Genomic DNA, 20,007 nt, shown 5'->3' with positions numbered 1-20,007 from the left:
GAGAGATTGGGGTGGGGGGTGCAGGGGGGGAGGTCCAAGCAGATGACACCCAGTGCGGTCCCGACAGGAAATGGCACTTTAATAGTTGAGGCCGGGGTCACAGGACCTAGAATGGGGCTACAGCTGAAGCAGCCAAGAGGCCCCGGCTGGCCCGGGGCCAGGGCAGAGCCTCCTTTTCCTGCTGAGGCAGGGCCCCCGCTGCTGTGCTCTCCCCTCCCCGTGGGGACCCCCACGCCTGCCAGGGGGCCAGCGCGCCAGCGGGGTTGCGGTGGGAGCTGTCGGTCCAGAGGCCACACCGGTGACAGAGCTGGGAATGGGGATGGCATCCCCCACCTGCGGCCGTTTCCTGACCACAGAGTCCTCAGGAGGGGCTGGACTCGGCGCGAGCTCGGGGGCCCACGCGGCTGGGGGTTGGGAGTTGGGGGCAGGGCTGGGGTGGGCACTTGCAGGTGGCACGGGCTTTGTCGAGGCAGGAGCTGCCAGCCAGAGGCCCTGGTAGGGGGGAAGTGAGGGAGGCCCAAGATGAGACAGAGCCCTCTGCTCCTAGGAGGGCACCCCGTCCTGGCAGGAGGCTTCATCCTCCCCCCAGCCCCGCGCCCTCCCAACCCCCGGGCAGCCCACACCATCCTCCACAGGTGAGTTTAACCCCATATATTACAATAGACTGCATTCGCTTCTCCCGGTAGCCCCTGCCCTCCCCCACCCCGGCCAGCAGCCCCCCGCTGCCCTTCCTCTGGCAGTGCCAAGTGCCCCCTCAAGCAGTGCCACATCCTGTCAGCAGCCCGCTGTCCTGGCCCTGGCCTGGGGGTGCGAGGGCGGGGTGGCGCCGCCGCTACTCCAGGTAGATGTCTTCTGTGGGGCAGGTGTACTCCACAAACTGCTTGTAGAACTGTTGAAACGCTCTCCTAGGAGGCAGGCAGACACCCAGGCGTCACCAGGGAGGGGCAGGATCTCCCCCCGGGGTTTCGGGGTTTCCACCCTGGAGCGTCGGGGTCCCTATTCCGGACTCTGTTTCCCAACCCCGCCTCGGTCAGAGCTGCTCAGCTCTGTTCTCTACACATGGTGTTTCCTGAATAAGATTGCAAGTGAAGAAAGGGCCCAGCGACTATAAAGTCGGGACTGCAGGACCGCCCAGCCCTCCCTGCGTGAGCCGAGGGTGCTGTGCAGAGGCGCTAGGAGACCTGGGGGTGTTGCTGAGCCCGAGGAGTGTGCTGGGGCCCTCAGGCCAGGGCTGGGAGCTCGGCAGGACGCACATACTCACCCCACAGATTCTGCCAGCGCTTTGGTGGATTCTTCAGACACAAAGACGTGGCAGGCAAACCGGTGGTCAGCAGGGTGCTTGGTGATGAACCCAAAGTACCTGCGGAGGGAGAGCAGTCTGGCTGGGCGGGACGGGGGCTCAGGCCCCTGGGACGCACGCCAGGCCCCGGGCTGAACCGCAAGCACCCTGAGCCAGCACGCCCGCCTCTGCCCCTTTCCCCTCTGGTCTTACTTGTTGTTCTTTGGATGGTATCCACAGAAAGAGATGTTTTTTAACTGGAAAAAGTGGCTACATTTATTCCCCTACAGGAGGGAGAAGAGGGTGGTCGTCAGCCCACGGGAGCACAGGTTGGGAATCTGGTGGGAGAGCAGGGGGTGCCCCGGGCCGTCACCTTGGCTTCCTGGGAGTCGTCAGCCTTGACGCCGATCTTCACGCCCCGCACGCTGATCTCTAGGACGCAGCTGGAGGGCGGGTTAAAGTGCACGGTGAGCCGGCGGGTGGTGGCGATCTGTGGGTGCAGGATGGGACGTCAGGCTGGCGCCCCTCTCCCCAGGAGAGGATGGGGGACCGGGCCGGGGGTGGGTGCCCTCCCCAGCAGAGTAGCTACCTTTTGCATAGCGGCACAGAGGACATCATTGCCCTTGTGATAGGGGACCTGGACGGAGCCCAGGAACTTCACCCGGAACTGGTCCACCCAGTCACTGTTTTTGGTCAGGGCTGGAAAGGAAGTGTGGAATGAGCAGCAGGCAGACCCACAGAGGGCCACCACCCCCGCCCCCGGGGTTGACCCTGCTGGGCTGGGCCTCACGTTTCTCAGGCCCCCCTCCCTGGGAGGCTGAGATCTGGAGCACCAGTCAGCCCAGGAGTGATGGGGGCGGGGCTGACATGGGGGCCCCGGGGCGCCAGGGCAGGGGAGGGAACACTACCTGCCATGTGTTCAGGCTCCTTGGTGACCTCGATGGCGTAGTAGGCAGGGAAGATGCCCCTGGCTCCCGTGCGCATGTTGTAGGCCTCGTACCAGTAGTCCTCGGCCTGCAGCTCCACCAGCAGAGGGTCGTCCACCTCCAGCTCGAGCTCGTCTTCATGTCGAGGCACAAACCTGTCCCCAGTGAGGGCCCATCAGGAATTCACCGCCTGGGCCCCTTCAACCAGACATCTGTATCCCCACCCTGCTCTGGGGTCGGGGAGCTACATCGACATCACTGGTTCAATAAACATTTGCACAGCATCCCGTGTGCCCGTGACTCCTAGGGCCGGGAGGAGAGGACCGAGGTCAATCAGACATGCATCTGCCACCAAGGAAATCACAGCTAAGGGAGCAAGGCCACAGATCAACTGTGAGAGGTCATGATGGTGGTAGTGTTAGTTGCTCAGTAGTGTCCAACTCTGCAACTCCACAGACTGTAGCCTACCAGGCTTCTCTGTCCATGGGATTCTCCAGGCAAGAATACTGGAGTGGGTTGCCATGCCTTTCTCCAAAGGATCTTCCTGACCCAGGGATCAAACCCGGGTCTTTGGATTGCAGGCAGATTCATTACTATCTGAGCTACAGGGAAGTTCTAAGTGAGGGGTCATGGGTAGGGACTATTTCCACGAGGGGCAGGGTGAGGGGCTGGTGGGTTTTAATGTGTGGTCAGGGGTGTCTGCTGGGCACCCTCTTGGGCTCTGGCAGCAAACACATCACTCTGAGACCGTCCACTCTGTGTCTGAACTCCAGGTTCCTAGAGGGTGGACACTGTCCTGGGGCTGAGTGCAGGGGCTGGGTTTAGGCCGTGTGGTGACGGTGGAGGCCAGGAGGGTGTGGCCAGCTCCTGCCTGCCAAGCGGCCCTCAGCTCTCACCTGAATATGGCCCGGTGGGTCTGCTCCTGCTCTTCCCCGTTGATGACGCAGGAGAAGAGCCCGAAGGACTCCGCACCTGTAGGCGACAGAGACAAGCTGGGAGAGGATCGTCCCAGCCCCCGGCTCAGCCCTAATGCCGTGACCAGGTGGACCTGGGGCCGCCTCCCAGGGACACCTCCCCCAGCTCCCCCTGCAGCTCCCTGCTGCGCACTCACTGGAGGAGCGAGAGCGGCCGCTCATGAAGACGTTCAGGAACTTCTTGGAAAAGTGGACGTCGGGTTCGTCCGGCGTGGAGTCCTCCGAGAGGCAGGTGGGGGGCCGCGGCCGGGGGGCCTCCTCGTACTCCTCCCCGATGGCCGACTCGTAGGGGGAGGAGGCAGAGGCGCAGTTGTCGTAGACGGTGGCCGAGTCGCTCTCGTCGCTGTAGTCGCCGAAGCACGGCCGCAGGCTCACCAGCTCCAGCTGTGCGTGCTCATCCACCACCAGCGTATACTTGACCGAGTCGTAGGATAGGGCGCTGGTGTCCGAGCTCAGCGAGGCCCGCGGAGGTGGCGGCGGCTCCCCCAGGCTCCCACGCCATCCTCCGGCTGGCGGCTCGGCCCGCTCCGGAGACGACAAGCAGTCGAAGCCCTCGTCCTCCTCGCTGATAGAGGGGTGTGGCCGCCCGGTACTGGCGGGATAGGCGGCGGGGTCGGGGTCGGAGCTGACTGACATCCGGCTCTCGGCGGGCGGCAGGAAGGCGGAGGTGGGCTCCGCAGGGTCCGGGGGCCTCTGCACGGGCGTCAGGTAGATCTCCTCGGTGGCCTCCAGCCGCACGTCCGTCTGGTAGTGGATGCGGTCGCGGTGCGAGTGGCTCCGGCCACCCGCGGGGGCGGCAGGGGGCCCACCGGGAGGCGCCATCTGGGTGGCGGCGCTTCGGCGGCAGGGGCTGTCCGTGGAGGTGCCTCGATCCTTGGTGGGTGCGGGGCTGCTGGGGGGCGGCAGTTCATCGCTCAAGCAGATGTGCTCATGCGGAGGCGTCTGCTCCCCTGGAGAGCAGGCGGGGCGGGGCTGAAGGCAGCGCCCTCACCCGGCCCTTGGACACAGACACCAAGACACGGTGGGGCCTCCCCGCGGGCCTGCGACAGGCTCCAGGACCACTGCTGGCCACAGCTGGGGTTCAGGCAAGGGAAGGGTCCTCACTTACCTGTCTTCAGCGGCGAGGATGATCTCGACACCCGATCCTGCCAACTGTGCTTCTTGCCCAGAGAGTTATTATTCAGTGTGTCCTGTGCAGGGAACAAAAGGCCCTTGTGACAGAGGCGCTCAGCAGTGCCCGGCACAGGGAGGCCCTGACCCTGCCCCCCCAGGCCAGCCCTAGGCCATTTGCTGCTGCCCCTGCCCCCCCTTCCACTTTGCCAAGGGCCTGAGCCCTCTGGCGCAGGCAGGAGGGGTGGCAAGTCACAACCTTCCTGGCCAGGCCTGCTGACGTGGGACAGCCCACCCCCTGGGCCCAGGGAAGCTGGCTGGGTCTCGGGGAGATGCTCTCATTGGCCTCAATGAAAGTGGCAACGGCCAACATTGGTGGTGAGTGGGGAGGGGAGCCAGAGCCATCCAGGGACAGAGCCATCCCGGGGTCTCAGACGTGGAGGGTTTACAGGGAAGATGCTCACTCCCAGCCCTACTCCCCTGGAGCCTGGGAAGCCATGGCCTAGGGAAGGGGCAGGGACGCGATCATAAAGCCTGAAAGGTGGGAAGAAGGGTCTCCGCAGCAGCTGGCCTGGGGGACTGGGATGAATCATACAAATGATGGCTCCAGGACTCAGTTCCCCCACCCCTCCCCGCCAGGAGCACACGACTTAGGAATGACAGATGTAATTGTCAGAGGCCCTCCTCCCTGGGTCTCCGGGCCACACACCCCACATTCTCCTGCCCCTGGGACCCCTCTCCACAATGCCTATATACAAGGCTCCCTACAGACACCTTAAGCCCCCTGCCCTGAGAACACCCTCACAGGCTCGCACATTCATGAATTTGGCTGCCAAAACCCACCAGAGAGGATCCTGGGAAAGGGACCGATCCTCCCTCTGCAGCCCCTGCACCCTCCACCCACAGCCCCAGCTCCCCAAGCTGCTCCTCTGAACCTCCCCAGACTGGGCCTGGGAGACAATGGCCCACCGCGGGCTCTCCCCCCCACCTCATTCAACCGTTCTTGGCATCCAGCCACCCAGCCCAGGGGCCCTAGGCCCCCAACTCAGCCCAGCAGCTCCGCCTCCCATTTCTCTTCCCTGCCTCCCGGGAATTCCCAGCTGCCCGAATTTCAAAGCGCCGGTTGCTCCCCAGCCACAACTCCTCACAACTTCCCCTGACTTTTCCCACGCGGCCACCTCACGTGCCCTTTTCTCCAGGCCCTGCTTCTGCCCCACGTTCACCAGGAACCCCGACACCCTGACAACCCCTGTTCTCCCAATCCCCTACTTCCCTCTCCAGGAGCATCTTCCCCCTGCCCCTCTCAGTCCCTACATTCCTTCCACGTCTCATCTCGAGGCTCGAAACCCAGCCAGACCTACTCGGCCCGTCTCACTTAGGGCGGATTCTGCCTGCCTTCAGCGATCACCTCTCCAGGGACCTCCCCCTGGGAAAGCTAGGCCAAGCAAGCATCACCAGGCTGGAGACTTCTTTGACTCGCGCAGCCCTGCCGGCTCCGCGGCCCTTGCCGAGACCCTGAGGACACCTGCCGGAGCCCCGCCCCGCGGCGCCGCCCCCTGAGCCCCGGCCCCGCCTCACCTGAGACCGCGGCACCTGCGGGAAGAGGTTCAGCGTGGTGGGCCGCTTGGGCCGGTACGTGTCTCCGCTGCCTGGGCCCGGGCCCTGGCCCTGCCCTTGGCTCTGGCCGCGGGGCGCCGTCTCCTGGCGGGGCTCGGCCTCGGGTGGCCCCGCTCCCGGCCGCCGCGCGGCGCGCTCCTCCTCCTCCTCGTCGTCCTCGGCGCCGGGAGTGTCCCCCGCCGCATCGATCAGGTCCATCTGCAGCATCTCGGCCTGCAGCCGGCTCCCCCCGCCGCCGCCGCCGCCCGCGGAGAGCAGCCCGGCGCGTGGGGGCTGCGCGGCGCGGACGGAGGGGCGTCAGGGGGCCGGGCGGGGGCGGGGACCAAGCGGCCGAGCACCGCCCCCCCCCGCCCCCGCCCCACACCCGGCGCGGGCGAGCCCATTCCGCGGCCGCAAAGAGGGGGAGACAGGGAGAGCGGCAAGGAGCCCCGCGAGAGGGGGCCGTGCCCTCCCACCCCGTCGAGGACTCGCGAGGCCGCCGCCTCCTCCGCATGTCAGTCCGCACCTTTGGCAGTCCACACCGATCCCCGCGCCCACGGTCCCCCGCTTTCCGACTCTTTGCAACCCCCTCGTTCCCTTGGCAACGGCCGGTGACCTCACCCGAGTAGTAAACCGAGCCCAGAGTGAGGTCACCGCTGTTGCCATGGGGACTGAGGACGGAGGGGTCGCTGAGCTGTTCAGGGCCCCACAAGGGATGGAGACCGGGGTTAGTTTTTGAAGTGGGCAGTAAGGGAAACTCAGGAAATAGTCTCAGCCCGGAGGGCCGCAGTGCGGACAGGAGGACCAGAGCGCGGCCGGAAGAGGGATGCCGGGCGGGAAGGAGCAGGTGGCGAGCACCCGCAGGAGGCAGTGGCATCCACACCCTCCTCCGTCCTCAGGCTAAGGACCCTCCAACCTGAGGTCTTCTCTCGGGCCAGCCTAACTTTGACAGTCCAGAGCTCCGTTCTAGTTCCAGGCCTGCCATTAACTCACTGGCACCTTGGACAGATCCCCTGACTCTCCCAATTCCCTCACCAGTTAACTGCCTCCCAGCGTCCCAGAGAGGCGAGGATTTACTGGCAAGAAAACGTGATAGTCCCCTGGAGCTTGGCTAAGGCCCCACATACACCAAGGCTCTGCTTGTACAAGTCATCCAAGAGGATGGTGTGGGAGTCCCAAAGAAGCTGTATTAGTCCAGAAGCAGTGGGCTCTGCCTCCACCCCTCCAGGCCTGGCCGGGGTGGGGGTGGGGCGTAAAGCATGCGGTAGAGTTTAGCCCCACCCCTCGGTTTCCTCTTGCCTAGCAGGACTTACAGAATCTCTGGGGGCAAAAGGAGGTCAACACAGAGGCACCCCACCCCAACTCACACTGCGGCTCTCCTTTGCTAACATCCTCCCAACAGCATGCCTACTCCGGCCGCCCACCCTCCTGGGGGCTGAGAGGGACTCTGGGCTCTGCAACCTAGCTGCGCGCTTGCTTTCCATCTCTTGGCCTGTGGCCTCTTTTTCCTGTTCTGAAAAGACATGAGGGATCTCTGTCTGACTGGGTCTCCCCAGACGCTGGGGACCTCCCTCCGGGCAGGATTCAGACCTTCGGCAGCTGAGAGAGCCCTCTGTCCTATGGCAAAGCCATGGGGGCCCAGAGCAGCAATGCTGGATTAACCTTCCAGAGGGACCTTTAGGACAGTGGGCCAGAGGGGGTCCGCAGGGCTCATGGTGTGTTTGGTGCCATGTAGCCAAGGGAGTGCCCTGGCTCTTTTCTCCTGCCCCAAAGCACTGCAGATTTCACTGGACTCCACCCTACACTGCCTCAGGCCCTCTGCCAAGGAAGCTTTTGAAAGGATTTAGGGTAGTCCTGAGCCTTCCCTTAATTCTGGTTCTAACTGCTACTGTCCTAGGCCTCAAGACTTCCTGCTGTCTCCCTTCTTGTGGGCAACTGAAGGAGCTGTCTCCTACCTTTGCCCCTGGCAAAATAAATAAATACATAATAAATAAAAAATCTGAGCACTCAAGATGTGCCAAGCATGGTCCTGGATGTTTCCTGCATGTTATTTCCTTAGATGGGAGTGCCACACAGACCCCTGAGAGCCCCTCTAGATACAGGGATACCCTCCCTCCTGTCCCTACCCATCCCATCCACCCCACCCTTACCCGTAAGGATAAAGTGTCTTTGCACTGCAGGCTGATGCCACACTCATCGGTGATCTCGGAGAGGTCTTCATCCTCAAACTCCTCCAGGCTGATGTCATGGGTGAGCCTGGTGGGGACAAGAAGCCAAAGTTACCACTCAGAGGACTGCTGGCGGTGGGCCGAGGACCCTGATGCCTCCCTCGTACCTCTTCTGAGGGGCGGCCCCTCGACATATCACAGCCCCTAGAGGATGGGACCTGAGGTCTGCCTGCCTCAATGCAAGGGGTACTGAACAGGCAGGGCAAGTTCGGGGCTCAGATCAAAAGGCAGGTCTCCGGGCAAGGACTGGAAGGGAGGGCTCTGGGTCACCCTAGCTCTACCCGGCTGGGAGTTTCCACCCTGCTGTCAACCACGAGGCTGTGCCTAGAAGGCCCAGCTGGTCAGAGCCTCGGCTCTGCCAAAGAAATGGCTTCCAGAGTCAAGGCATTGACTTGACTCCAGTTCACCCATGGAGGAGGCAGAGCATCGAGAAGAGACTCCAAGGGGGTCCAGGAGTGGGGCCTCCCTGTGCACCTCGGGGACAGAACCCAGGGTACTGGCAGAGGCCCCGCCCCAGCTCAGAGGGGCACTCCGTGCCCCTGGCCCAGGAGGTCCCATCCTCGGAAGTCCTGGGAGCAGGTGAAGGGGAGCCTGGTGTCAATCCAGCTTTATCCAGTTCTAGGAAAGACAGTGCCCCGTTCTGTGCTCTTGGTCTCATCAATTCCAATGCAAAATCCTCCTGCCTGGCATGTGGGCCCCGAACGGGAGGTTGCCCATGGTGGGGCTGGGATAAGCTGGAGGTGTCCTGGACTCAAGAGACCCCACTCAAAGCATGGGAACTCTAACTCGCTGTACTAGGACCCTGTCACCGCAAGGCCGGCCCCCGCCCCAGAGTGGCGGGCTATGCCAGCCCCTACTCAGCCCCAGCCCTGGGTATCTGCCCGGTTTGGTGTGGGTGGGACAGTGGGAGAACTCTGTTAAGGAAGTTGGGGAGAATTCTGAGTCTTTTCTTCAATACCAGGAGATTGAGGCATAGAGAATGGAGACTCACTAGTCCAAGGTCACCCAGGAGAGGTGGTGGGCTCAGCCCCAGGGGGTCCTAGGAGGCCACACCCCCTGCCTCTGGCCTTCCCCCCAAACCAAACACAGACCCGGAGCCCCGTGGAGCCGCCCCTGAGCTTCCCCCTCCCCCACGCCGGGCCCCAAACCCCTACCAGTGCTCCCACTGATCCTCCAACCAGCTGTCATTGTCTGGGCTTGAATCCATCTTCAGCACCAGCTGCATGGAGAGCCCTGCCCGGCCGGGGGGCTGCGGGGCCCCAGGGCCGCCCTCTCATGCCCAGAAGGGTGGGGGTGGGGGCCAGGGCTCGGGGCAGGGCTGGGGCCTCCGGCCTCCGCCGCCTGGGCCTGCCTTTCTGTGTCCAGCCTGCTGCAGAAGCCTGGGGAGCTCATTAAAAATAGATGGGCCGGGAGAGGAGGCAGCGGCTGGCTGCCGACCCCAGCTCTGCCCCGCCAGCCCTCAGCTGCAGGCAGCTTCCTCCCCCGGCCCTTCGCAGCCGCTGCTGTCGCGGCCGCCTCCCCTGCGGGATCAGGTTACTGCAATCAATGTCGGGCTCCTCCTGCCCTTCCAATGCCCCGATCCTGTCGGGGGCTGGGGTGGCCCCCCCTCCCTGGCCCAAGCTTGGACGCAGATGGCAGAAATCTGGGTTGTTTCCCCCCAAAAGCCAGCCCCGATCTGCTTTTAAAGGGCCAGCAGCACAATTAGGGCTCCTGGTGGTGAAATGGGTGTGGGGTTGAGGGGCTGTGCTTCCAAAATTCTCCACAAAGGGATGCTCAGCCCCCGCAGCTCATCAGGCAGGTTTCTGTGGGCTCACAGACAGTGCTGCCTAGGGTGGGTCTGGGCTGCTTCTGTTGCCCACCTGGGTGCAGACAGAACCCGGCCCCCTTCCCCAGGGGTCTGTCCTTCCAACCAGGAAGTGACTGGAGGCAAAGGAGGCTCCAAGGCCAGGGCTAAGGGGCAGGTCATGTGTGGATCTCCCAGGGCAGGGCAGGAAGGGCAGCCTGGGGGCCCAAGAGACTCCTGGCACTGCGGGGTGGCAGCAGTAGAATCTGGAAGACCCCTGGAGGAACGGCACGGAGGGATTCTGATCGGCTGAGGTAGCAGATGGACAATGTGCTCTTGAAGGCCTCTTCTGACCTGGAGCCCAAGGGTGGTAGGTTCCCCGGGCTGGGGCAGGGCGTGGAGGTAGGGGCAGGCTGGGGAGGAAGTCAGGGCAGCCCTGCCTGGTCTGGCGCAGGGTGGCATCTCTGATCCTGGGCTGATAACCCATCTGCAGTGGTACTGATCAGGTGGGGAACACACACTGGCAGCCTGGCCTATCACGAGAAGGCGCCCCTGGGACTCAGCTGGCACCAGGCAGCGGCAGGACCGTTGGGTGACTAGCCCAGACGTGCCTTCAGACGACCCTTGGGGGCCTGGGACCCCCGCACACGTCTGCATGGTCTTGTCCTCACTGCCCAGCCTGGCCTAGCTCCTGCCTCTGCAGTCCCAGGCCTCTGCCCTGGCCAGTCTGCCTCAGTTTCCCCATGCCTGCACATCGCTCACCCCACACCCACCACGATGAGGCAGAAGAAACACCACCCTTTGCACAACTGTGTGTGAAGCTTCATCTCTTGCATCTGCCTCCCAAGTGTCTAACCCAGTGCTTGGATGAAGCACATGGCAGGCTTTCAACCTGTGCCTGCTGGGAGAAGGTTTGGTTAAGCCCACTCCTCCAGGAAGCCCTCCTGGCCCCCGGTGTCAGCGCCTCACAGCCCTCCAGGCAGCGCTCACCGGTCCGTCATTCCTCCTGTTTGCGGTTGGTGTCACCCTGTGCGTGGAGGGAAGACAGTGTGAAGGAGCAGAGGGGAAGAGGCCTGCATTGAGCACCCTTCCCGTCCTCTCAGGAGGCTGCAAAGTAGACGGAGCTGACACTCCATCCCCACCCAGCAGGTGAAAAATAAAGGTCCCCCCTGCCAGCAAAGTCTGGAGGGCAGAGCTGGTGAGGTCATCTTGCATACACTATGCACTCAGTATGTGTCTGCTGATGGCTGTCCATGACAGCCTCAGCCTCCACGGCTCCTCTCAGACCAGAGTGTTCGCAGCAGACCTGCAGGGTCTGGCTTGGACCTGGGCCGGGGCTTCTCAGCTAGTTTCTGCACACGCAATCTCAGCATCACCCGACATTCTTGCTTCCTGGGAGGCAGGTCTGGGGGAGGGCAGGGACAGCTGCCTCAGCCTCCACACGAGCAACGAGGGCCACCGAGGGCAGCGGTGGCCAGACCCTGGGCTGGGGCTCAGCAGCCCGCACTTGATCCCTGGCTCCGGTGGGGCAGGTGCACGGAGCTCCTCAATCTTACTTTTTACTCCTAAGCCAGGCAAGATGGTGGAATGGCCGCCATACCAGGCTCAGACGCAGGAGGCCTGAGATCAAATCCCAACTCCTTCCCTCATGAGGATCAGCCGCCCTGTCGCCTGAGTGGCTGCTGTGCCCTGGCCACCAACCTTCTTTACGCTCTGTGTCTCCCTTCATCCTCACTCCAGCCTTGGAAGATGGTTTTATTCTGCCCATTTTACAGATGAGGAACACTAAGGCTCAGATAGAAGATGCCATAGGTCTGCAGCTTCCCTATATGTAAGATGAGGCCCCCCATCTGGGTGCTGGTAAACTTTACTGAGTGGAGTGTGTGTAAATTACAGGGTGCTGTGAGGAGGTTCCGACCAAGGATCAGGGGCTGGACTAATCCTGGAGTCGCCTTTGCAAATCACACCCACCTCCCGCAACGTCCGCCTCTGCCCAGCCCTCCGCCGCCCTACTCCCTGCCCTTCCCTCCTGCTTCTCCAGGCACCAGGAGTTCTGGGTCCCTCAGCTGAAGCCCCAGGAGGCCTTTTGTGGAGGGAAAGCCATACAGACCCTTAGTCCCTCCAAGTTCAAGGAGAGCAGCTCCTTGAGGAGGAAGGAAAAGATGGAGGGGAGGGGGGCAGTGGGGGCAGGAAGGAAGGAGGAAGGTCCCCTCCTGAACTCACTGATCCACCTTCCCCACAGAAACCGGCCCCCAGAGCGCCAGAAGACAGCTCAGGCTGAAACACACGACCCGCTGCAGGTCAGGTCCCCAGCTTCGCCTCTAGATCTGGGAACCCCAGCCCTTTGGAGGCAGCTGCCCTCATCACCCAGGCCTGCTTGCCCGTTTGGGTGAGACGGGTCACAAGGTCTCACCCACACTAGCATCTGGCGACTCTACGGCAAGGGTTTGGTTTCTCGAGACCCCCCTGACCTTTGGCGTCAGTCTTTATCACCCAGGCCCCCTCTTCTGAGTTAACCTCATCGCCTCCCACTCTGGCTCCCCAGTCCTCCCCTCTGGCTCCTCACTGTCCTCTGAACGTGCCACCCTCAGGCTCCCCCTGCCTGAGCCGAGCTCCCCTAAACGGACAGACAAGTCTCTTGTGTTTCGATGTTTACGTCATGGCCTTTCCCTTGCCATGTGCCATCAGTCACAGCTGCATTCCACCAAGAGCAGCTCTTTCTAAGCTGCTGTTTCCACCCAGGAGGAGGTGGAGTCAGCAATGCCTGCCAAACAAGGGTTAAATGGTAAAGTGCTGAGGCTTCAAGCTGAGCAATGCCAAATCCCAGCCAGGCATCTGGCTGCCCAGAGGCTCTTCCTGTCTTCCTGTTCCTGGCTCCTGGGGAGGGAGGTCAGGGTGCGAGCTGACTGACCATGGGTCCCCCCATGATGTCTCACGGGGCCCCGCTGTGATGGGGTCAGCTGCAGTCCAGGGGTCCCGCCTGTCTCTCTGCCGCCCTCTGAGTACTGAGCACAGCTGCCCAGGGGGTTCTCGAACCCTAGCCTGGGCTGCCCTACTCTGAGCAGCTTCCCCACCTCCCTTGGGCTCCCCCACAGGCCATTCTCCGAGGGGCCACCAAGACCAACTCGTGAAATGCAAGTCTGGTCTTATCACCCATCCCCAGCTCAGAACCCTAACAGCTTCCCCCCATCCTTACGGGAAGGGGCCCAAATTCGCACCTGTGGATCCTGCCCCCGCCTCCCACCCTCCCAACTCTTAGGCTCCTGACCCACTGGCTCCCTGATGGGGCCGAAGAGCCCGGCTGTGGCCTAGGTCCCCCGTGCAGGCATCCTGGGGCAGGGAGTCACTGGAATTTTCCCTGTGGGCTCTGTGACCAGAGGCAGGCTCCCCTGAGAGGCAATTGGCCCGTGAGGGCGGCATCACGTGGGGGGCCTGACCTGACAGGTGCTCAGCGACTGCTGTTGAATGAATGAAATGCTGGTGTCCCCAGGTCTTTCTAGACTTCCCCTTCGGAAATCTCAAAGCCAGCTCCCTCTTCAGCCTGACTTCCTGTGTGCCCCGCACCCTGCCTGCGTGTCTGGGATAGTAGTGGGGGCCTCTGGGAAGATGTTGCTGGCCGAGACAGCAGAGTGGGGGGGCGCCAGGCCCAGCCTCACCCTCAGAGGCCCCTCTCCATCCCACCCCAGCTCTGGGGGACCCTGGGGTCAGGCTGGGTTTTCTCCTCTGGTCTGGAATTCCTTTATCAACCCTGTCCACACTGGGGTCATCTTCACTGAAAACTGAATCCAACCCAAGAAACCAGTCCCACAAGAACACCCCTACTTGGGGTTGTGCTCAGCCCGACTCTTTTGCAGCCCCATGGGCTGCAGCCCGCCAGGCTCCTCTGTCCGTGGGATTCTCCAGGCAGGAATACTGGAGTGAGTTGCCATTTCCTTCTCCAGGGGACCTTCCCAACCCAGGGATCGAACCCAGGTCTCCTGCACTGCAGGCGGATTCTTTACCAGTTGAGCCACCAGGGAAGCCCAGCTGCACTGGCAGGCAGGTTCTTTACCACTAGGGCCACCCGGGAAGTCCCTGCTTGGGGTTAGCAAGCATCTAAACTGTTTAAATACTTTGGTGCTGATATGGAGCAAGAACTCTGGGATCTGGTGACTCGACTTTCGGGAAACAATCCTATGGAAACCATCCCAACCTTGGCAAAATCTTTCTACACAAGGGTGTGTGTCCCATAATGGAAACCACCGCGGAGTCTGGCACGCGGGGTCTTCCAGCCGATGGAGCATTGCTCGCTCACTCTTTGGGATGAACGTTATAAAGTCTGTGCTTTCAACTATAAAGCTGAAAGTGGGAACTAAAGACAGAGCGTGTCACCTTATGGCTCCACGTGATGACTCGCACACAGGAAGAGACCCTGACACAAATACAGCCTGGGACGCGGTGGGATCTGGGGGACGTCTCTCCGCAAGTCCGCTCTGGGTCACGCCCCCGAGCCCCCGCCCCTCGCAGAGCCGGTTTCCTCGGGGTAACTCTGACTTCCGCCCCGCTCTGCTCCACACTTGAAGCCCGGGGCCGTATACTGCAGGCACTAAACAAATGCTTGTTAGAAGCAGCGCTGGTGGACGCAGGCCCTGGGCCCTGCCCGTGTCTCTGGTGCCGGGCAAGGCCAGGCCCACGGTGGACGTGCCTAGAGATTTCTTGAATGAATCCAAGAGCAGGGCCGGCTGCAGAGACAGCGCCCTGGACGCGCAAGAGCGGGAAGGGGACCCGGGGCCCAACCTGCAGGTCCCCCTGGGGCCCCAGGAATCCAGAGGCCAACTTAGGGTTCTGACATCCAATCACTGGGTTGAAATGCTGCCTTGGCCACAGCCGGCTGTGTGAGCAGAGTCCACGTTCTGTCTCATCGCAGCCGTCTGGGGGCGCTGCCCAGGGCCGAGTTGGGGTGGCCCCAACAGCAGCAGCTTTTCACTGCCCCCCAAATGTGGCAGGTTCCCAACCTCTCCCTTCACTCTGTCTCCCTGGGTACAATGTTCCTCCTGAGGCTTCAGGTCATTGCTCACTCTCCGAGCAGAGACTCCCAGGGTCTGTGGCCCCAGCCCCATCCTCCTCTTTGAGCTCCAGACCCCACACAAACTGCCTGCTTGAACCGTCTAACTGGGTTCCCCCTCAATCAGCAACCTCAGGCTCAGCCTCAAGTGACATCATCACCCCCGCCCGTCATCACCCCCACCCGCCAAGCCTCTCACCTCCCACAGGGGACCGGCCTCATCCCAGGCGCCTCTCTCCCATCCCCCGGGGAGGGGGCTAATCTACCCTCCAGATGTCCCTCCCCTGAGCCCCGTCCACACCCTCACGACGGCCGGTCTCCCAGTGGCCTCCCTGCCTCCCTGTCCACTCCTGATCAGAAGCCCAAGGCACCACCTGATGCTGTCCTTCCCGAGACCTCTGTGCGCTCCCCTGCTTGTGAGGGGACAGGCCAGGGTCCCCACGGGGCCTTTGCGTCCCTGCACGCCTGCTCTCCGCACTTGGGCCAGCCTGGGTGTCACATACCCCCTACCTCTTCACCCCTCCTCTTGGGTGACCCTCACTCGCCCCCCAGCCTGCGCTGAGCTGACCCTGCTCTGACCCAGGGCCCCTCCAGGCCCCTGGCCCGAGTCACCAGCTCACCTACCACCTGTCTGGTAAGGCCTTGTCTGTCTATCTGTCCGACCACATAGACCATGTCGCCGCCCGCACGACAGGCCAGGCCCTCATCTGCACCTCTGGCATGTCTCAGTGAGCCCGGCAAGGTGCAAGTACTTGGGTTTTTTGGGGGGTGAGGTGGGGAGCCGGGCAGCACAGCTTACAGGATTTTAGTTCCCCGACCAGGGATCGAACCCAGGCCCTTGGCAGTGCCAGGGTGGAATCCTAACCACTGGGAATTCCCGCAAGTTCTTGCTGAGTGAACGAAGAACAGCTGAGTACACAGAACTTTGTGAAGAGATGAGTAGGGGGCCCTCGGCTCCTGCGCCCCCCAGGCAGCGTGGGGGCCAGAACATGACCATCATGTCCAAGGAGTCCTGAGACCCGGTGCAGCCCCAGCTCCGCTGCAGCTTGCTGTGTGCGCTCCAGAACCCGCTCAGCCTCTCTTGTCTCCCGCTAAGGAAGGGGGTGGGGGTGGGCTGGTCTCTAAGGTCCTCTCATCCACGCCGCCTTCGGCACACCCCGGAGAAGCCGCTCACTTGACCCCCCAGCAGCCTCTCACACGGACTGTGCCACTGTCTCCCTCTTCCTCCTGCCACCTAGCTCAAGGAATCCTCTGCTAAGACTCTCAATTCTCTCACAGAATTTCCTTAAAATGAACATGTATCACTTTACCATCCAACTTTCTTTTATTCTTTTGTAGGTGACAGAAGTAACTTATGCTTATGGTAAAAATAAGAACTCAAAGAATACAGAAGTTTGTGAAATAAGTGAAAATCCCTCTCCCACACCGGAATCAAAGGTAATTACTAGTAACTGGTTGGAGCATTTCTAGAATCAGAAAAAAAAAAAAAAAGGTTTATTTACACCAACTCTCAGCAAATAAATGCTCGCCCTCCTCAGATCTACACCCGTGTCCCCCTCCACAAACTCTCCTCCATCATTATTCCTCTGGGTCCTCTCTTTCCAGGGTGGCTCTGAACTCGACCTCTGCCTCTTATCTAACCTCTTCCCGTCTCAGTTTCTTCATCTGCAAAGTGGGGATAACGACAAGATTCTGTTTATGTGGTTCTGGGCGGACTGGGCGCCCTTGCACAAAAAGTGCTTAGAACGGCACCTGGGCAAAGCAAAGGCCTCCCAAGTGGCAGGGTTTCCAGCGTTCTTCTCTGAACTCTCCAGTTGCATCCCCAGTTAAATAATAAAGCACTAACGCCTTACTGAGCACCTACTCTGTGCCGGGCTTCAAGCAAACCGAAGTTTAGGTAATGACGTCTTGTGCCTTCTGGAAGCGGACAGTGGTGCTGGGTCACACGCACATGTGCACACACACGTCCACACACGTGCACACACACACAAAATAATACCCACAAGAACAGCCCTACGTGAATGTAGCTCTTCACAGCCTTGAAACACTCCACATGTGTTGTTTCATCCAAGTCTTAGGGCCGCCCTGAGCAGGGGCCAAAGTAGGCATCGTGGAGAAAAAACTGGCCCAAGGCATTCGGCACCCACTCTGAGCATGTGGCTAAGGGGACGGAGCCAGGATTCAAAGCCAGGCCAGAGCCACAGGGGAGCAGTTCCACCCGGGCTCCATCAGCCGAGCTCAGAACTGTGAGAGGCGGCCAGGGAAAGGGCAGCGGGGGCTGCTGGAGCCGGCAGGGCAGGCCTCAGGGCCGGAGACACTGGCCTTACTGTTCACATCTCCACAACCAGGCCCTGGTGTCCCAGAGGGCCAACCCACGCTCAGCCTTGGCACAGTGCCACCCTCGCCCACCGGGCCCAGGGGTGGGCACACTCACTGGTGGGCCCTCCTTATCAGTCACTGTCCCTCAGGCGTCCAGGATAACCTGCCCGCCGGGGCAGCAGGAATGGCAAGCGCTCTCACCTGGGGAGGGGGAAGCAGGCAGGGGAGGCCAAGCTGTCCTCCGGGCCAGAGGCAGGGCCTGAAGGTAGAGTGGACTGAACATGAAGCCTCAGGTCCTGACTCCCCTCGGGGAAGCCACCCGCCTTCCTGAACCTCAGTCTACTCATCTACAAAATGGGCAGCCCCATCCTGACGCCCAGAGTGGTGGGGAGGGAGACCTCAGCCAGCCCCAGGAACATGCCCCGAGCAGGAATGAGCCGTCTCAACGCCCGCTGGTGTGAAGGGTGACGCTTGTTGAGTGCCAACGTGATGCACCTTAAGGAATCAATATGAATTAGCTCATCAACAGATGAGACTCAGGACCAGGCCAGGCAGCTAGAAAGTTGGTGGAGCCAGGATTCGCATCCACGTCTGTCCGAGGGCTGTGCTCTCCCACCACAGAGGGCCCTCCTGGAAGGAGGGCAGCACTGGTGTGAAGACAGCGCAGTTCACACCGGGTGGAGTGAGTCTCAGACCTCGGCCTCCTTACTCTGAGGCTCGAACCACAAAGCCCCCAGCCCTGGAGCCCGGCCTCCTCCATCTGGTCTTTGGCAGCTCAGCTCGGGGCCTTCTGGGAGATTTCTAGTCCTGATGATGAGGCCATTAGCGATCCCTGGAGGTCCCTGCCCACCTGAGGGCTGGGGAGCCAGCAACCCCTTGGTCAAGAAGAGGGGCTGGCGCCAGAGCCCAGCTGGGGCCGGCGCGGGTGGGGGCCCCAGGAGAAGGGCAGGCGCCAGCTCATTACACGGACAAACAATGGGGAACGGAGGCCTCTTTCTGGGGACTCTGGAGCGGTAACCCCTCCTCTCCTTCCTCTCCAACCCGCCAGGATGAGGACAGAGGGACGTCCATCCCAACCCCCGCAACACCCACTGCCACCTCTCTGAAATCCACCTCCCAGATGCCTAAGGCCAGACTAGGGGCAGGGAGAGAGCTGAAGGAGGAGGTCAGATCAGGGTCCAGGGTACTCACCCCAGCAGGACCCACCCCACCAATATCCCTGGCTACTCCTGCGGGCTCCAACCCAGACTCCCCCTCCCACAGCCGGGCCTCGATCTCGCGGGTTGAGGTTGAGCCTTCGTTCGGCACCTACACGCACCCGACCAGGTCAGTGCTGTCCCAATCCACAGAAGGTCCTGGCCACGCCAGGCCTGGGAGTTGGGCCCCTCTGGCCAGGCAGAGCTAGGGGAGGGGCCTGCGACTCTCTCCAGCACCAAGGCTGTCGGTCGCCCCAAGAAACTGGGACCCGCGGGGCACCCCAACCTACTGCCATCCTCTATACAGGAGCCTTCCGACTGGGCGCAGGCAGAGTCCCAGGCTTCCTGCCTCCTGCGGGATCTCAACGAGGACCCCAGACCCCGCTGCAGCTCCAAAGTCGGAGGGAAGGCGGCCTCTGCGCCCCCTCCTCCAGTTCCAGCTCAGGATCTCCTCGCCTCGGACACGGAATGGCGGAGGGAACCGCACCGCGGATATGCATCGGCCATGAGTCTAGACTTGAGGATGACGGGGACTCGGGAAGAGACCCCATCCCCACGCCGCCCTCTCGTTCTGCGGTTTCCCATGAGTGTGTGTTGCGGGGCGGGTGCGGGGTGGGGCGAGCCCGGGCAGATCGATTTAGGCTGAAGGGTGGGGCGCGGCGGCCGGAGAGCCTCACCTGAAATTGGGCGGCGACGCGATGTGCAGCCCCAGGAACGGGGAGGCGGCAGGCGGGGACGCGGCCCCCCCGCCCAGGCCGCCGCTCTCTCGCTCCGCCATTCTCCCGCACAGCCCTGGCCATCCGGGCGGAGCGCGGCGCGGAGGCGGCGGCGGCGGCGGCGGGGAAGGAGGCACGGGCGCGGCGAGAGGCCGCCGCCGCGGGGATCGGCTGGGGACTGCGCGGCGGGCGCACCTGCGCAGGGCAGGGCGCGGCTCCAGACCGCGCGCCGCTCTCGGGACTGGCGCGAGCGCCTCCGAGCGCGCTCCCGGGTCCTCGGCCGGGCTTGGGTACGCCCCGCCCCGCCCCGCCCCTTACCCGGGAGCCCCGCCCCCCCCCGCTGCGCTCTCCAAGGTGCTGAAGTCGCAGCCCCGCGGTCCCCCGAGTTTGGCCCCGCCCCGCCCTCAATCCCACGCAGTAACAACAGCAGCTTCCCCTTCCGCAAAGCCCTCTGTGTCCCTGCGGGCTCTCTTCCTGGGGTGGGCCTAGCGCCCGGGTATGGGGTAACTAATGGCGGGATCTTGGTCCCTGGGACCCGAGTTGACCCCCTCGCTGCAGACAAAGGCAGTCAGGAAAGGAGAGTCGTGGAAGAAGGCAGAAAAACACTAGTGGGTGTTGGGAGCTGGCTCCTAGGACCGACAGACTTTTGGAGTGAGGTGGTGTGAAGTCACAGCCCGGCTCTCCTAGTAGAATAGGTGGTGTGACTTTGCATTAGTGACTAGAGTCCTAAGGTTTGATTTTTTTCTCATCTGTGAAATGGGGACGATAATGGTCCATCCCGTAGTCGTGAGGATGAAATGTAATACAAACGTTGGCACTGGAGGCTGGGAACACCC

The 20,007-nt window shown here is 62.2% G+C and overlaps 1 protein-coding gene across 2 annotated transcripts; it reads right to left on the bottom strand.

Moving 5' to 3' along the window:
* Positions 1 to 53: 53 nt before the first annotated feature.
* MAPK8IP1 (mitogen-activated protein kinase 8 interacting protein 1) lies at positions 54 to 19,382 on the bottom strand. 2 transcript variants are annotated; one of them, XM_070804129.1, is made up of 12 exons: positions 19,133 to 19,382; positions 8,036 to 8,141; positions 5,868 to 6,179; positions 4,288 to 4,369; positions 3,317 to 4,129; positions 3,102 to 3,177; positions 2,188 to 2,360; positions 1,869 to 1,978; positions 1,653 to 1,769; positions 1,493 to 1,563; positions 1,262 to 1,360; positions 54 to 905 (listed from the first exon to the last, which is right to left on the bottom strand). In XM_070804129.1, the coding sequence occupies exons 1-12, from the start codon at positions 19,231 to 19,233 to the stop codon at positions 833 to 835; spliced, it is 2,133 nt and encodes a 710-aa protein (XP_070660230.1). In that variant the 5' UTR covers positions 19,234 to 19,382; the 3' UTR covers positions 54 to 832. The 2 variants fall into 2 exon arrangements, with proteins under 2 accessions (XP_070660230.1, XP_070660231.1); XM_070804130.1 differs by lacking the exon at positions 19,133 to 19,382 and adding an exon at positions 9,268 to 9,652.
* Positions 19,383 to 20,007: the final 625 nt, after the last annotated feature.

The sequence above is a fragment of the Bos indicus genome, chromosome 15 (assembly GCF_029378745.1).
Source record: "Bos indicus isolate NIAB-ARS_2022 breed Sahiwal x Tharparkar chromosome 15, NIAB-ARS_B.indTharparkar_mat_pri_1.0, whole genome shotgun sequence".
Lineage (NCBI taxonomy): Eukaryota > Metazoa > Chordata > Mammalia > Artiodactyla > Bovidae > Bos > Bos indicus.
This window is presented reverse-complemented; position numbering and strand designations above follow the sequence as displayed.

Coding starts and splice junctions, on each gene's coding strand:
- MAPK8IP1 (XM_070804129.1), bottom strand. CDS start 19,233: ATGGCGGAGCGAGAGAGCGGCGGCCTGGGCGGGGGGGCCGCGTCCCCG. Junction 4,370..5,867: donor CGCAGGTGCCGCGGTCTCAG/GTGAGGCGGGGC, acceptor TTCCCTGCACAG/GACACACTGAATAATAACTC. Junction 1,770..1,868: donor TCTGTGCCGCTATGCAAAAG/GTAGCTACTCTG, acceptor CTGCACCCACAG/ATCGCCACCACCCGCCGGCT.